Below are 17,857 nucleotides of genomic sequence, written 5' to 3'. Positions count from 1 at the left end.
GATCTGTGATGTGACTGAGATCCGAGCATTGTTGTGCTTGTAAACATCCAAACTCTCACAGATGAACGGATGTTTTCATCATCTCCAGTAAAAACAATCAGAAACAAACAGGCACCACCGACGTGGTCCTCCCGCACACATCACGCACGATTGTCTGAGTGGAATGTGACGCGACGGCTCCGTGCGTGAAGTCTCGCGGAGTAAAACCACCGGCCATCTTTCTCCGTCTGCAGCGGCAGAACACTTTGTGCCTCAGTGAGCCCGACGAGCACTTTTCGGTTTGAGCCTACAAGTTTGGCCAAGTTTCAATTTGTCTCCCGAGCCTCCAAAGCGACGACGGACGGGACGCGGGCCATGCTTGCGTGTAGCCCCGCAAAGTTTCTTCGCTGACATCCCTGTCCGGGTAGATGCTCATCTAAACTGTCGTCCAAATGGAGATGGTGCCTAGCGAGGGGAACCAGTTCGTATCCAAAGAGGTGAGCTTGTTGTTGCGGGGGGAGTGCGCCTCTCTCTCGGCTGTCACTACTGCGGAACACGCACTTTGAATCCCGCAAAACTTCAGCACCACTTTGCGACTTTGTGATCTTGGCGTGTCGTCGCAGAGGCTAACTCTCCGCTACCGTTAGCCAAACACGACTTGGTCGGCCTATAGTGACATGGCTAACTTAGCATTAGCCGACATCAGTTAGCGGCTAGTTTCGCCACATCTCAGACAAAGTGAGTTTACGGGTGTGGCTTAAGCTGTTTAGCATAACTATCACCAAGTTAGCCAGCCAAGTTATTAAGCTTTCTTGTTATCAAATAAAGTAGTGAGCCTTTGGACACTTCTGCTGCTGACATGAAGCCCCCCCCCCCCGAACAGAGACGACGTTTGTCAACATTAGCGAGCTAACTCGGCTAGCATATGTCGTTATCCCTTTAAGTCTGGCCAATGGCAACAACTCCGGCTAATCGACATGTTTGTGAAGTTGCCAAACCAGATTGAAATAAACCAGTGGACATTACTGACATTGTGTATGCGACGTTTTCCTCCAGTTTCACTAGCGTACAATTTCACTCGCTTCCCCCTCTCGCTTCCTTTTGCATATTGTTTTGAATGGAACTTGTAGCGTAACAGTGAACGCTAGCTTGTCACATTTCAACCACGCTAATGCTAGCTAGCTTTGCTCATCTTAGACACGTATGGCGTTAACGTTAGTTATTCGGTTTATCCTCGACGAGCTCAGTTGCTGCAATGATAAGTTACTTAGCCTTAGGTTGTTTATCCTGCTGCGTTAAGGGCTCGCTAGTTAGCTCCCAGTTCGCTGTGTGCGACCTAAGATCATAATCTATGAACCTGTGTTGACATCTTGCAGTCGTCGTGTTTTCGCAAACACAGAAAACGAGTCTTCTCCATCCACTGTCACCGGAAGTATCGGTTAGCAGATGGAAAATTGTTTGCTCGGTTTAACGTTGCGATTGCAACACAAATGTCTCCGGGGCTTGTGAAATTGTATTATTATTATTCTCATGGCAGTCAGTCATGTTCCCACGTCACTTGTACACTACTCGTGTGTTCCCACAGCGATAATACAAGATATCTGTTCACACTAATATTTGATCATGGCTGCGGTTTTTTTTTTGTAGCACTTTGGCTGCATCTACGTCAGTTACCGAGTCACACGTCAAGCATAGGACGTCATTCGGGGATATCAAGGGCCGGTGGGAAAAATCAGCTCAGAGATACAGGCTTCAGATACACTACTCACGAATGCATCTGATTAAACCACCAGCCACGGAATAGAGTATTTTAATTAATACGCATGACTCGTGTTTGTGAAGAGGAAATACATTAGTATTATTATGAATCACTCTACTGTGAGCTCTTCAAACATCACACCTCTCTTGTGTGAACAGGTTAAAGCAGAGTTAGTTTCCTGCTCGGTTTTAGATCAGATTGCAGCCAAATGGCTCCAAACTGTTTTGATATCTGACTTGTTTAATAATAATATTTATAGCCAGTGTGTGTTTGGCCCCACCAAAAAAATACATGAGAGAAGCAGATGACTTTTGTTTTGAAAAAAACACATTTTGATACTAGTGGACACAACAATGCCTCTTGCAAAGACAGGTATTTATTTCTCAAGCAATTGGTCTTTTCATAATATTACACACGCGCACACACAGTGTTATGATTTCAGTTAGCAGCAGTGTATCATCTCCTCCTCCTCACTCCAGGTGCTGTGTACATGCAGGCAGGTTGAGGAGGTGGAGGAGCCAGAAGGGAAAAGGAGGAGGATTTTTTTCTTTCTCAGAAAGTATCAACCATTTGTAATGCACATGATTCCTAAAAAATATTGGCAAAAAAATATAGATGTATGATATGTTTCGAATGTACAGAGCTGGAGCAGGAGTTTTGCTGAAAATCTCTTGAGTTTAAGACCAGGCGTGTATAATCAATTAGAATTAATTTAACATTCACTTGAATAGTTTTGAATTAATATTTAAAAGTAATAGAGAATTAATTCAGCAGAGGTTGATGCAGAAAAGGAAAAAATTGGTGCATAAAAAAACAACCAGAGCAAAGTACATGATGTTATTGTTGCGCAAACTGTCATGGGGGAGGACAACAACATCCTCAGCTTTTCTAATGCTTTCAAACTGTTGAATCCAAACTGATTTAACTGTCTTAATGCCAAAGTTTATTGTCAAGTTGACTAATGCGCAAACTACAGTTAGTTTTATTAGATTTGAGCTGGCTAATGTGAAGGTAGCTACCAGCACCTCTTTGCCTTTACGGTTTTGTGTTCATCACATGCCATGCTTGTGCAGTCATTGTTGCATTACATTGTATTAATAGGATCATTGTGTCTGTGATTATTTTTACACGTAGTTACAAGTATCTGTGTGTTCATGTCACCTTGTGATTATATCCACGGTAAAAATCCCCTTTAATCTCATGATACACTTGTGTGTTGTCAGCTGCAGCTTCTTTATACGACCTGTCCGTCACTTTTTTTCCAAGATCACAAAGCTTACAAAGTGGTTGCAACAACTGGAATGACTTGAATATATATTCCTGTGGTAGGTGTGGCTTTGTGTCACACCAATGTTTGATTATTTCTTTCATTATTGTGTTTGTTTTGAAGTTGTTCCTCCCCAACTATCTCCACGTGTTATTAGGGTGATATTCGGAGTTGCAGACAAAGTATTTTTGATGAGATGAAGAAGAAGATTTCTCAGGTAGAAGTGTGTTGGGTGTGGGAGAACAAGCTCATTGTAAAGCATGGTGTTGTTGAAAAAATGCACGAAGCAACCCTTTCACCAATTTTAATCCAACCTTAGGGACATTTGAATAAAGCCATCAGAAGAGAAATGTATTTAGCAGGTAATGGCATAACTAATCACTTTTAACACAGGGTATCATTCAATTTTTAAAATGAGATAACGTAGGTGGAATATAGTGCAGTTTTTCTATTAATATAGTGCTGCTTTTCTACTAGATTTGCCTGTGCATCAACGTTTACACCTCAATTTTGACTGAAAAAAAAGCTATTCCATCTCTTTGTCACAAATAAAAAAAGCAATCTTTAGATATATCAATATCTTATCAAGGAAAATTATTTTTTTTAATTTGCTTGGTGGGCGACAGTATTTGATACTTTTGATTTTAGCTTTCACTTGATTTAGAACGTGCCAGACCAATCACAAATCAACAGCTGGGACCGTTCAGTGACTTGCTGCATCTTGAAACTCCACTTTGTATTTTACAGTTAAATGAAGCATGAGTTAGCAAGTGCATGTTCTGTTGTGTTTAAATAGTTAAAAAAAATAAAGATTTAGGATCGTTTGGGCATTTTGTTCATGTTTTTCGATTTTGAAAATTGCCACCAAAGATAAGCAGCTTTCAATCAAGTGGGTTTGTCCAGTCATGTGTAGGAAAGATTCTGCTGTTTTAGTCATTGACATAAAAAAATCATCATGCACCATACTTACAAAGAGTGCACAAATCAAATACCTAATCAGCATTATTGAACAATTGAGTAAGACAGTTACAGGATAAAATGTAAATAAATAGATAGTTAGATGATGTTAGTTAATCATTGGTTTACTTTAGCTGAATAAAACTAAGTTAGTGATAAATAAAGTTATCAATAACAATAGTAATCCTTTATGAAGGGTAGTTACTAATACCAGTCTGCGAGATTAGTTTATTTTTTTTGTGAAGAGCTATTTTTTCAATATCTTATTTTGAGGAATATAAACTTTTGTTGTCTCTTGAGCCTTTTTGGAGAAAAGCTTTTGATCCTCAAATAGATAAAAAATCTGACCAGACTATCACATACACAATACAGACCTGTATTTTTAAGAACCGATCTTACCCTGTAACATGTTGCTCATATCAGTAATGATGCATTGAATGAAATCACATTTTTTGTGCACAGGTGTATTTCTGATAGACATGTGCTGTAAGCTGTACAAATATTCTCACCGTTTTATTTCTACTTTTCTTTTGACCGACTTGCGGTGTCTTACAGAATGTTATTATCAAATACAACTAATACTAACCTTTTTCTGGCACTCTTGACTTTCAGATACAAAATGCAGCTGAGGAGCCCAGAGTGTTGTGTATCATCCAGGACACCACCTGTGCAAAGAGAGTCAATGAAAGGCTGACCCTAAACCTGCCGGCTTCCACCACCCTTTCCACACTTTATAAAGATGTTGCCCAAAAAGCCGGATACGTCAGTGGCACATTAGCCCTTGTCTGGGGAAATACATCGGACATGGTTAGAACCATTCATTTAGTCTCTTTTGTTTGTGCTTACATGTGACAATGGTTTTCCACATAAATATACAAAGTTCTCAGTATAATCTCATCTCAACTTGGATATTGGCTACAGGTCTGTGATCCCCCCATTGTTATAAAAGGTCTTGATAAATGTTGCATTTCAGGGTTACATCTAACATGTTGTAGAGGAGGCATAGATGATTCATGATTTGAAAAATGTGTTTGCAGTTTGAGTCTTTCCCCCTCCCCTCCTACTTAAGTGCTCAAATAAATAAAGTTGTATTAGACTAGCTTGGCAGGAAAAGCCCTGTATTTATTAAATAGCTTTGATAGCTTTAGTTTGTGTAGGATTAAAGATGTTTAGGTTCTTGACTTAGACATGATTCAATCTGCAGTAATTGCTGTTTTTATTTTAACAGCGGATGAAGTGACTGTGTGTAAGGGTACAGGTGTTCTTGGTAGTGATAATCTTCCAGGGCATAATCACCGAACTCAATTGAGCAGTTCATTTTCTTTCAGACAATTAACAGCTGGAAAATGGAATCATAAACACAAGGGCTGTCCCCAAACAAGGATTATTTTTTCAGTCAAGCCTAGATGTATGGAGTCATATTTCTGTTTTAAAATCCTAGTGACTATAGAGTGCCTATCCTGCCTGGCTCCTGATAGCACAGAGTCAAATCATGTGTGATGGCAGTAGAGGAGCACTAGAGCTGAGAGGTATGGATTGCCCTGCCCCCTGTTTCCATTAACAAAGGCAATTTGGTTTCGTTAGTGTGTTAGGTGATCTCTAGTGGGACTCATAATAATGGTCCCCAGCCTGTTTTTGTTGGTGCCATTCACTTATCCTCCACATTCTAAGTGTATGTCCAGACAAATACAACAGCCCCTGCACCTTCTACTTAAAAGGGCAGTGTCACTATATCATGACCTCAGTGAAGCTGATTGTTTTAAAGATATGTTTGAGAGTCAGATGGCCAGCAGTTCTTTTTTTATGCTACCAGTGTTCATAAATGGAACTCACCATGCCATGTTCTCTCCTGAAAAGAAAACCAAATCATGGCAGTGCAGGTATTTATCACAGAAATCCATAGAGGGAATTAATTCTTAATGTACGCTGTCAGTGTTGACTTGAGTGTGTTCTCAATTGTCTGTTTATGTAGATTATATTCCCTTTTCTTAAATGAGCCCTGGCTAATCCCACTGCTGACCCAGGCCAAATCCCAGGTGCTGTGTCTGTTATCTCACTGAGTAGGTCAGTGGATTAAGCCTCTGCATGTTTCCACTGCAGCACTTTGCTGGCTCGTCCTCAGCTTGTTTGGGAGAAAGACAACTCTGTTGCATTGCTCACATGTTGGCTTCAAGCTACTTTCCTCATACACCACATCAATACAGGGGATTTTCTGAAAATTAATTCAGTTGGAGACTTGTGAGTTTGTCCAGCATGTTTTTTTTTTTAATATATTTGCTCCTGTTGCTTTTGTGCATTTTCTATTTTATGTTCACTGTAAAACAAGTAAAGCTCATGTGACTAAGTGTCTTTGGTCTGCTACCTTCAAGGAACCTCTAGACCACAACAGTGAGATGCCCCTCTCAGATTCTGGGTTTGAGCCTGATGGTAAGAGGAATTTCCTCCAGCTTACAGACAAAGATGGAGAGCAGCCCCAGATTGCATCGGTGAGTGGTACAGGATGAGAAAAGCTAGTTCCTAATTTCAAGACAATATGAAAATGTTTGTATGTTGTTAGTTCTTTTACAGATTTAGGGTTTGGAAACAAGAGGTATTTTATTTCCCCTGAATGTCTGTGTGTGCAGGATGAGTCTGGAACAGCAGACAGCAGTGGACTGGATGATAGCTCACAGGAGCGGTTTATTGGGCCCCTACCAAGAGATGCCACTGCAGGCTGCAGTGGTGACTACAGCAGTCCATCTTATTCCTACTCATCCATCCTCAGCAAATCTGAGACGGGTGAGTTTTGGTGTTGAGCTGTTGAACATGTGACATCACTTCTTTTCTACAACCTCAGTTAAACTCTTTCTTCTTGTCCCTTTCCTCCGCTGCAGGTTACGTGGGCTTGGTTAACCAAGCAATGACCTGCTATTTGAACAGTCTTCTACAAACACTGTTCATGACCCCTGAGTTCAGAAATGCTCTCTACAAGTGAGGAATCGTGCTCATAATCTTTGTGACCTTTTACTTGTGAAATCAATGTATTGTGTTTTAAAATTGTCTTTGTGCAACTTCAGCTGGGAGTTTGAGGAGTTGGAGGAGGATCCAGTCACTAGTATCCCCTTCCAGCTGCAAAGGCTTTTTGTCCTGCTGCAGACGAGTAAGAAACGGGCAATTGAGACCACTGACGTGACCCGGAGCTTTGGTTGGGACAGCAGTGAGGGTGAGCTTTTATTTGCTCTCCTGTGACTAGACTCACAATGGCATGTCTCTGTATTTGTCTCTGTAATGACACTTTTTGTGTGTTGTTTTTTTTAGCTTGGCAGCAACATGACATCCAGGAGCTGTGCAGGGTCATGTTTGATGCCCTGGAACAAAAGTGGAAGCAGACAGAGCAGGTACGAAAGAGCTAATATTTTCTTAGAATTCCGACATCAAAAAATCAGCAGCTGATCCGAGGTCTCACCCCTCACAATGAAAACAAAAGACCTACTGTGAGAAAAGTGAAACGGGCCAGTAAGTAAGCCCCAGGGTCAGCTGTTTCTTATCTCAAGAGTGAGTTATAAACTGCAAACACTCAGGCCTGTCTGCGCATATGTAGCCATGTTGTCTGTACATATGAGCTCCTGGTCTGGACCAAATCAATGCATGAGATTGAATCTATTACATATAACACCAGTATTATAATATAACAATGGGTTTTTTAATCTTTGGCCATCTGAATAAAACAGATAATTTGAAGTAAAACCGATCAAGTAGAACTGTTTATCCAGATGACATGAAGTTTTAGTATTCTTCAAACCTTGATCTATAACTGGGATGCACATACATGTGTCGTCCACATTGTTTTTCTGCTAACCTGTGAAAACAGCTCTTCTGTTGAGCCACTGATGACATCATTCAGCTGTTTTCACTCTTAAGTAGCGCCTCCAATGACAAGTAAACTGATGTTATGAGGAGACGCCCCTCAAATGTTAATGTGTACCATGTTGTTTTCAGCACGTTACAGTGCATCTGCAGAAGTTTAAATCACATTAAACTTCTGCAGATGCAGATTTGCCTTTTTTAAGTAAAAAGGAGTAAATCCAACTCTTGCAGATGTTTTGCCTTCCTCAAAATTGGAAAGTTTGCAACCCCAAACAAATGCTGCTTTGTTATAAGTGATACATGGCTGAAGAGGCCTGACTGTCATACATCCCTGTCCTCAGGCTGACCTGATCAACCAGCTCTACCAGGGGAAGCTAAAGGATTATGTCCGTTGTCTGGAGTGTGGCTATGAGAGCGTGAGGATTGATACTTACCTGGATATCCCTCTTGTGATCAGACCCTTCGGAGTCAGCCAGGCCTATGGCAGTGTGGTGAGTTTCTGTCTCCATTTCATTCCTTTAAACATTTAGCACACTGGCACCAAAGACTCTAACTGCATCTGACATTCAATCACTCTTTGGACTCCACAGCTTCTTAAACCATTAAGACTCAAGGCACCAAATAAAAACATACTGTAAAACCTAAGCACTGTACAACCAACCTGAGGGTTAGCTTTTAAAATTACTTTCTATAAATGTAACTGATTTAAATGGTCCTACCACAGGAGGAGGCTTTGCAGGCATTCGTCCAACCAGAAACTCTGGATGGGGCCAACCAGTACTTCTGTGAACGCTGCAAAAAGAAATGTGATGCCCGAAAGGTGAGCAGACGAAAAATGCGACATGGCAGTCATGTTCAGAAAATACAGTGTTCCACTTATGACCTGTCTGATCATCTAATGAATGCTTCTGTGCACAGGGTCTAAGATTTCTTCACTTTCCCTACCTGCTGACTCTGCAGCTGAAACGGTTTGATTTTGACTACACCACTATGCATCGCATCAAGCTTAATGACCGCATGACCTTCCCTGAGGAGCTTGACATGAGTCCATTCATTGATATGGAAGACGAGGTGAGGGCAGCAGCATCATCAGTGGTACTTGCTTCCTTCACTATTCCAGATTGACATTGAATCAATGGGTCTGCACAGTATTGACCATTTGTTGATTAATCTGTTTAACATCAATTACTTGACATGACTATAAGCTATAGTTGGAAAAAGATGAATGTGTCACATGCTCCACGTTTTGTGTTTAATTATATAAACCATCAGGTGTTAACATGATCAAATGTCAAATCCACTACTGGGCTCTAGAAATACATACATTTCTCAGCACCAGTATTACCTGGTAGTCACCTAACAACCCTTGAACTTTCTCTTTTTCATGTCTTGAAGTTCTTCTGGGTAGTGTAATAAGATTAATGCACAAAAACCCATAAGCATCCAATGTGTTTTTTTATTTAGTGAGTCATAATCCACGTGGAGCTATGTGACACATTTTGCTCCAAAATCAGTTACAAAAAACACTGTGCCAAGCTTGATATTTTAACCATTGCCTATTGTTGTTTTTGAAATTGTCCCCCGGTAGAAGTCGCCTCAGACGGAGAGCTGCACTGACAGTGGAGCTGAGAATGAAGGCAGTTGCCACAGCGACCAGATGAGCAATGATTTTTCCACTGATGATTGTGTGGATGAGGGCATCTGCTTGGACAGCACTGGTAGCACAGAGAGGGTGCTGAAGCCAAAGGTGACCATCTTCAACACTCACTGATGGGTATCATGGGTTCTGTTTTCAAAGCATTAAATTTGGCCCCGTTCAGGGTAAACTGAAACTGGATTTGTAAACGACCATTTCAGATAGAATTTATGAACGCTCCCCTAACATCATCTGGTTAATAATTTCCTTAACCTTCAACCCAGGTTCATATTATTATGTTAACTCTGTGTTTGGGCTTCAGGCTGCTAGTATACATAACATGTTTGTGTACTGGTATATCTATCTATTGACTATTAGACCATATAAAGTGGGAACATTTTGACTAGTCCTCACTTTCTGACACGTCTTTCAGGGGGTTAGGCATGTCTTGATGGTTAAGGTAAGAAAACATATCAATGAGTGGACGCTCATTAATATAATTGATTCCCTTACAACATGGGCGCTGTGCAAACAAAGTTGATGAGAGAAATTGTATCAAGTTTTTGATACTACAGTCCTTAAAAAATGTTGTTTAATAAAGCTTTCTTCTTACTCACTATTGATACTGTTGTTAATATTGCTAATAGAATTGTCTGAAAATATATATGAGCAACACAAACTTACAGACAGGGACAAAATTAACAACATTTTCTTTTATGTTATTGAGCAGCTGGCGGTCACAGTGATGCTGGTGACACAAGTTGATTGTTTCATGTTTATTTCACTTTCTAGATGACAAGCTTTGTGGGTCAAAGTCTTTACCTGAGCATAATAATAATAATAATAATTTATTATATTGTGTCATTGCTATAACACAATACAACCTGGTTGTTATATCTTATCTGAACAACTGGAATTACCCAGTCTTCTTCTCAGAGTATGCTGAACTTTGAGCTGTTCTCCGTCATGGTCCATTCGGGGAGTGCTGCTGGTGGCCATTACTATGCCTGCATCAAATCCTTCAGTGATGGCCAGTGGTACAGTTACAACGATCAGCACGTTAGCAAGGTCAGCTTAAACCCTCAAGTACCAACATTTTAACATCATCATTATTAACGTGTATCTGTTATCATTGTCAGTATATTTCTTTGCATTTCTTTTGGGCAGATCACCCAGGATGATATCAGAAAGACACATGGGGGTTCCTCAGGAAACAGAGGCTATTATTCTAGTGCCTTTGCAAGGTCAGTGGTCTCCAACATTCATTGCATTCCTAGAGTATATTGCCCTTAGAGACTAGAACAGTAATAAACTATAACCATTTACATCTGTGTTCAAACTGGGAAACAAGAGGGTTCTTGTTTATTCTTTGTTCATTGTACTTTCTTGTTCCTGCTGAAGGGTTAGGGTCCAACTCTTAGGACTGACAAAACAATATCTTCTCTTTCTCTCTACACTTTTATTTCTACAAATATATATTTCACTATATTCATTAACAATACATTTTTTTTTCCGTTCAACAGCTCTACAAATGCATATATGCTGATTTATAGATTGAAAGATCCCTCAAGGAATGCAAGTAAGAAAATGTTTCAAACATGATGCTTTGTCCATTGTGCTGGTTTTCTTAAATCATAAAAGCAACTGCAACAACTCTGGTCAGTGTTAAAAGAAAGCGCTGGTTATAGCATTTAACTTTTTTATGTTTTATTTGCACACGATCAACCTGTTCATTTCTTTTTAAAAGGCTAAAAAACATAAATTATTGTAACTCTTATGTGTTTAGTGCTCCATGGTAGATCTTTTCCTGTAATGTGATTTAATGTGTGCCCTCTTCTGTGTGCAGAGTATTTAACTGTGGAAGACTTCCCAGAGCACATCAAGAGTTTGGTTCAGAAGGAGAAAGAGTCTGAAGAGCAGGAAAAGAGACAGAGGGAGATTGAGCGCAATACCTGCAAGGTACAGTGTGTTGTTATTTGACCTTGTTCAGATCCACTGCCCTATTTCTTAACATGGATCAGTTGATAAACTGCCTGTTTTTCGTTCTTTTAATAAACAAAACTTTTCTCAATGTCTTTCTCTTGACCTTCAGATCAAGCTGTTCTGTATGCATCCTGTTAAGCTGATGATGGAGAGCAAGCTGGAAGTTCACAAGGACAAAACGCTCAGGGAAGCAACAGAGATGGCCTACAAGGTTTGTCAGCTTTCTGGTTTTCCAACAACATGGCCAATCTGGTCAATGTGTTTCGATATTAAAGATATCGATAAAGGAATATAAGGGTCTCCTTAAATTCATGGTAAGCTTGGGAAAATATTTGTTATGTTAAGTGTCATTTTTAGAAGGATAGCTTTTTTATACATTTGTTTATTCGAACCTCAGATGATGGAGCTGGACGGGGTCGCCGCTCTTGACTGTTGTCGCCTGGTCAAGTATGACGAGTTCCACGAGTACCTGGAGCGCTCTTATGAGGGTGAGGAGGACACACTGATGGGTCTCCTCTTGGGCGGTGTCAAGTCCTCGTACATGTTCGACTTGCTGCTGGAGACCCGCCGGCCTGAGCAAGTGTTCCAGCCTTACAAACCTGGAGGTCAGTAGCCTGCTACTGTGAAGCCAAACGTTTCACTGAGAATGTCTGACAGTGATGGAGATTATCATTGTTTTACATAGTGCTACACAGATAATTGTGTACAGCTGCTCAGAAGATCAAGCAAAGTGATGTGTGTATACTTAATCTCTAAGTGGGTGTGTTTCTGATTTTCTACAGAGGTGATGGTGAAGGTCCATGTTGTGGATCTGAAGAGTGAGACCATTGCCTCTCCAATCAGCGTTCGGGCGTACTTGAACCAGACAATCACTGAATTCAAGCAGCTTATTGCACAGGTTTCCAACTCTGTTCTTTTTTACATTGTATTTTCTTTGTCTTTATCTCAGCTATTCTTAAAATCAACTCCAGCATTTGTGTTAAAGTAAACTGAGAGTGTGAGAACAGCCTTGCAGCCTCGTCTATGTGTTTCTTTGTAGGCTGCAGGGCTATCAGCAGAAGCCATGCGCGTGGTCCTTGAGCGCTGCTACAACGACCTCCGGCTCCTCTATGTTCCAAACAAGACCTTGAAAGCTGAGGGATTCTTCAGGAGTAACAAGGTCTCCTATATTTATTTTCAATTTTGGCTTTTGTGATTCCATGTTAAAAATGTTATACACTTTTACATTTTTGACATTGTTAAGTTTGATTTGATCGATTTTAGTTCTTTCTTTTTTTTTAATCCAGGTTTTCGTAGAGAGCTCAGAGTCTACGGATCATCAGGTTGCTTTCACTGACTCAGTCCTGTGGAAACTGTTGGATCGTCACGGGAACACGATCCGACTCGTGGTCTTGTTGCCTGAGCAGTCACCTGGTACCTTGGCCAACAGAACTCTCTGCCAAAAAGTTGGAGATGACGCTGAAGTGCCCTTAGATGGGTCCAATGGTAACAGGAAGTCTGTCGAGGCGATACTGGAGGAGAGCACTGAAAAGTTAAAGAGTCTGTCTCTGCAGAGGCAGCAGCAGCAGCAGCAGGGCTCCAGCAACAGCGACAGCCAGAAAAGCTCTGACACTAGTGACTTTGAACATATCGAGTCTCCGACTCAAGAGGCTGACTCAAACTCCTCGCTGTGCATCGCCGCAGACAACAGAGAGTTGGAGAACCGGACTAGGGCCACAGCTGGCAGCAGCGGGGGTGCCTCCTCTGACCCCTGTGAGGAACGCTCAGACTCTGAGGTGAACAATGACCGCAGCACCAGCTCAGTGGACAGCGACATCCTCAGCTCCAGCCACAGTAGTGACACACTTTGTAATGCAGACAGCGGGCCCTTACAGTTGGCCAATGGCCTGGACTCGCACAGCATCACGAGTAGCCGGCGCTCCAAAGCTCACGAGGGCAAAAAAGAGACGTGGGACACTGCTGAAGAAGACTCTGGGACTGATAGCGAGTACGACGACAACGGGAAGAGCAAGGCGGGGTCTCGATACCTGTACTTCAGAGTAGAACCTTGTTCTCAGGATGACCCCGCGTTGGATGCACAAAAATGTACGAATCGGTAGCTCACCTGGTCAAACATGTGCCATGAAATTTAGTATAATCTGTTTTAAAGCTATTTTTAACAGTTTTCTTGCTGAGCCTCCTACATTTAAAACAAACCATACTCGCCTCTAATGATCAGGGAAAAGAGGGAGAGGGTCCAAAAAAATTCTGCATATCTGTTTCTTCTCTTTGGTGAATAATGGGGACAAAATGTGTAATTGTTGTTTCTTGTGGTCCTCTTCAGGTTTAGTAGTTCACGTGGACAAGAGAATAACATTAGCAGCGTTTAAACAGAATCTGGAGCCCTACGTTGGCGTGACAACGACACAGTTCAAGGTGTTCCGGGTGTACGCCAACAACCAGGAGTTTGAGAGTGTGCGGCTAAACGAAACGCTGTCATCGTTCTCTGATGATAATAAGGTTGATTCAATATTCAGAAATTATTTATTTGATTTTGAAATTAAAGATTATAATTGAACTAATACCACATTTTTTTGTTTGCATAGATAACCATTCGACTGGGTAGAGCACTGAAAAAGGGTGAATACAGAGTAAAAGTGTATCAACTACTAGTAAATGAAGCAGAGGTAAGACAATTCTGTTTTTTCTGTCATGATGATTGACTGGGTTTCGGTTTAAGTTACATGAATATGTCAGAATTATAATATTAATGATTGTGTTTTCTTTGCTCTTCAGCCCTGCAAGTTCCTTGTGGACACTGTTTTTGCCAAGGGCATGACTGTCAGACAGTCCAAGGAGGAGCTTCTCCCTCAGTTGAAAGAGCACTGCAAGCTGGACCTCAGCATTGACAGGTGAGTGTTTGAGATTATAGGGAATTAAATGAATCACAAACCTTGAGTGTGTGGCATTCATCTTTAAATTAATTGTAGTTCTAGCCTGTATAAATCAATTGATTATTGATCGACCACATGGAGCACAATGTAAATCCTTAGTAAATTGGATATAACAGTTTGTGGTTATAAGATTTTTGTGTTTGTTTAGTGTTCGTCTCAGGAAAAAGACATGGAAGAATCCAGGAACAGTGTTTCTAGATTACCACGTCTATGAGGAGGACATCAGCATCTCCTCTAACTGGGAAGTTTTCATGGAAGTCCTTAATGGTAACATTTGGTTTTTCAAAGATTATGTCCAACCAACATTAATAGAATTCCCCAAATTTAAATATATACAATATATGTCTAAAAGAGACCCACAGTGCTGTTCTTCCACTTCCAGCCTCATGCCTGTGATCTGTGATCTCCCTTATCTTTTTTATCAGAACCAGAGAAGATGAAGTCCATGTCGCAGCTCGCTGTTTTGACCAGGAGATGGAGCCCGGCCACGATGAAGTTGGGACCTTTTCAGGAAGTGATTCTTGAGAGCAGCAGCGTAGAAGAGCTGAAGGAGAAGGCACGTCTCTCGCAAAGTTTTTTTTCATATTCATACACTGCCCTCCTGCGTTCAATGCCTTTGCCTTTTTGTTAATCATTTTCAATTACATTTACCTTAGTGTAGAGGAAACTATTCAGTGTGACTGATCTCTTTGTTCTTTTTGCAGCTCAGTGAAATGAGTGCGATCCCTCTTGAAAACCTGGATTTTGCAAAGGTTTGTAAAGTTATTTATCTCAAACATCACCTGGATTTACATGTCATGTTACATTTCAGTTAACCTGTCTGTCTGTTGTGTGCAGGGTAGAGGAACGTTTCCGTGTGATATTTCTGTGTTGGAGATTCATCAGGATTTGGACTGGAACCCTAAGGTGTCCACTCTTAATGTGTGGCCTCTGTACATCTGTGATGACGGAGCTGTCGTCTTCTACAGGTAAATAAAGGACTATGCACTTTCAAAGACAGGTTTATGTTTCCGTCTTTTCAGTCAACACAAAATAAAATATTTTCCCTTCAATATGTAAACATGCAAGTGTTAACCTGTGGTTCACATGCGATCATCACATCGATCCGTACAGATCAAGGATCAACTGTGATCCGTTACTCTACTAGATAAAGACATTATTAAGAAATGTAACTACTGTGAACTGTTTCCAGCTCGAAACCTGTTTGTATAATTTTATTTAATATTTGTGACGTGAGACCAACCTCACTGTGATTTTTCTCTGTGCAGGGATAGCACTGAGGAGCCGATGGAGCTGTCTGAGGACGAGCGCAACGAGTTGATGAAGAAGGAGAGCAGCCGTCTGCTGAAGACCGGTCACCGTGTCAGCTACTCGCCACGCAAGGAGAAAGCCCTCAAGATCTACCTAGATGGAGGCCCTGCCAAAGACCCGGGGCAGGACTGAGGTGCAGAGAACCGCTCCTCCGGTTACTCACTTTACATCTGGCTGCTGTGGCATTGCAACCAGGCTCTGGGTGTCAGTCCTAGTGTCTGGCCTGGTAGTGACTTGAACATCAAGCAGCGCTATGAGACGTGCTCTCAGCCTCCACCCGCAGCCCCCGGACTGGCTCAGAAACCTGGTGGTGCACTATAGTGTATTGTACTGTAAAGTTTAAAGGGAAGTACAAAAGCTATTCGACACAGAAAAATCAAATACTGTACAGAAAATCTGGTTGAGGGGTGGGTGCGGAGATGTTAGGACTGTGAACATGGGCAGCAAGTCACGCATCCTGTCTATTTGAGTGCCCTGTTTTCATCTTCATCAGTCTCCTTCACTCTCTCCACCGTCACTCCACGTCCCTCTTCCTGTTTTTGACATAATGTTGATACTGATTCATCTGTGACCATCTTGTAAGTCCAACTGCTCTCACCTTTTGCTCATGCAGAGAAATCATTCTTATCCTCCTTTAACCGTCCTGATCAGGACTTACATCCATGAACTACTTATCAAGCTCCCCCAGTCTTACTTCCTCTGGTCGAGGCACACCTCTACCTCTCAGTGACTCTACAACCAGCTGAGGTGGCATTTATCCACAAGATTTGATGAATAGAAAAAAGCAACAATTAATAATTTTGTAAACTGGAGGTTGTTTCGTCCGCTCTGACTCTCCTACGATGCAGGGGTCATGCGCGATTAAGTGAGACATTGGCTTAATGATCCTTAACCACAAAGTACAATGAATCATGTCAATCATGTTAAGGTAATACTTGTTTTTGTTTGTTGTAAATTATTATTTTTGCTCGAGACGTGATTATTCAATTAGGTCTCATGATCATATGTTGTCTGTATTAACCTTTGATTTAGAAAGTGGATTTCATTGTTTGGTTTTATTTGCACCATATGAACGTGGTGTATGTCTCTGGTGTCATCTACGTGTGTGTATGTGTGGTGTTTTACCGAGGGCTGGGAGCTCTTTGGGTTTTTGGCATAGAGCGTGGGGTCGTAAATGGCGCTTTTACCTGCTGCTGCTTGATAGACTGACACCAGAGGGTGGAGATAGCCGGCTAGACCCCTCAGTCCAAACTGCTCCTAGGACTGAAGCTCAGCATCTCGACCCGTCTGGGCGGCTGATGCTGTCACCAGCTATTCACTGTAGAAATGCCAATATCTGAAGAAATTCTTTTTTTTATGTTTCTTTTGAGATTTAAATTGTGTGAAATAGTTTAAAATGATTTTAGAGTATTAAAGTGTTTTTTTTTCATAACAATTTTCTGTCTTGTTTCCAACTTCATGTTGAATTAATGATAAATACTCCTAATTTCAAGAATAAGTGTTAAAATTCAGCAGAATTATTCAGGTACTGTACATTAAAGACAAATAGCACGTAACAGCTACAGGGAGAGCTGTTTGGCCATTTGACCACTGAAAAAAGTTAATCTGTGATATATCAAATGTGTGCCAAATTTGAGAGGATTCCCTTAGGTTATTCCTGAGATATTACATTCAAATCACATGTTTTGAGTGGTCACAGTGACCCTGACCTTTGACCTCCAGCCACCAAATCAAATCCGTTCATCTTTGAGTCCAAGGGAATTTTTTTGCCAGATCCAAAGTTATTTCCTTAAGGCGTTCTTGAGATTTGGCATTCACAAGAATTGGACGGAAAGACGGACAACCTGAAAACAGCTCTTCGAGGGTCAAGCATCACAGTTTGCCTAAATAGTTACTTATAAATAACAGGAGAAAGTGTTTAAGAAAAAAATAAACTCTACACATCAACAAGCAGACAGATTTAGATTTATGCTGAAAAATAAGAGGACAAAGTTCCTTCATGACAAAAAGACAAACTGCTGTCGTCACTGTCAGCAGCAGCCTAATGTTGACAGATTCCTTTCAACAGATTCGAAATTACACTTACACTGTTGCACTGAAGCTTCATGCAGGTGAAACAATGAGGTGAATGATCTCCATGTTTTCAGTGTTACAGTTATCAATGTGCAATGGTTATTATTAGGATT

The 17,857-nt window shown here is 41.1% G+C and overlaps 1 protein-coding gene across 7 annotated transcripts; it reads left to right on the top strand.

Moving 5' to 3' along the window:
• Positions 1 to 204: 204 nt before the first annotated feature.
• Positions 205 to 17,097, top strand: usp47 (ubiquitin specific peptidase 47). Of its 7 annotated transcripts, none has more exons than XM_062385242.1 (28): positions 205 to 476; positions 4,575 to 4,769; positions 6,332 to 6,448; positions 6,587 to 6,740; positions 6,836 to 6,932; positions 7,019 to 7,164; positions 7,260 to 7,339; positions 8,150 to 8,299; positions 8,533 to 8,628; positions 8,727 to 8,903; positions 9,397 to 9,555; positions 10,381 to 10,512; positions 10,612 to 10,688; positions 10,968 to 11,023; positions 11,291 to 11,403; positions 11,537 to 11,638; positions 11,825 to 12,032; positions 12,210 to 12,325; positions 12,467 to 12,586; positions 12,714 to 13,512; positions 13,751 to 13,926; positions 14,013 to 14,093; positions 14,203 to 14,318; positions 14,509 to 14,627; positions 14,786 to 14,916; positions 15,065 to 15,112; positions 15,198 to 15,328; positions 15,629 to 17,097. In XM_062385242.1, the coding sequence occupies exons 1-28, from the start codon at positions 432 to 434 to the stop codon at positions 15,801 to 15,803; spliced, it is 4,116 nt and encodes a 1,371-aa protein (XP_062241226.1). In that variant the 5' UTR covers positions 205 to 431; the 3' UTR covers positions 15,804 to 17,097. The 7 variants fall into 7 exon arrangements, with proteins under 7 accessions (XP_062241226.1, XP_062241254.1, XP_062241237.1 ...); XM_062385270.1 differs by having other exon boundaries at positions 206 to 476; positions 8,727 to 8,879; XM_062385253.1 differs by having other exon boundaries at positions 206 to 476; positions 8,727 to 8,879; positions 10,369 to 10,512.
• The last annotated feature ends 760 nt before the right edge of the window (positions 17,098 to 17,857 follow it).

The sequence above is a fragment of the Platichthys flesus genome, chromosome 1 (assembly GCF_949316205.1).
Source record: "Platichthys flesus chromosome 1, fPlaFle2.1, whole genome shotgun sequence".
In the NCBI taxonomy this organism is placed as follows: Eukaryota; Metazoa; Chordata; class Actinopteri; order Pleuronectiformes; family Pleuronectidae; genus Platichthys; species Platichthys flesus.
The sequence above is the reverse complement of the archived record's forward strand: the minus strand, read 5'-3'. Positions and strand labels throughout refer to the sequence as shown.

What these genes read in the sequence shown, in the direction of transcription:
- usp47 (XM_062385234.1), top strand. Translation starts at nt 432, where the DNA reads ATGGAGATGGTGCCTAGCGAGGGGAACCAGTTCGTATCCAAAGAG. An exon ending in AGCAGCCCCAGATTGCATCG is followed by an intron (nt 6,449 to 6,586) that starts GTGAGTGGTACA and finishes CTGTGTGTGCAG; the next exon opens with GATGAGTCTGGAACAGCAGA. An exon ending in AGAAATGTGATGCCCGAAAG is followed by an intron (nt 8,629 to 8,726) that starts GTGAGCAGACGA and finishes TTCTGTGCACAG; the next exon opens with GGTCTAAGATTTCTTCACTT.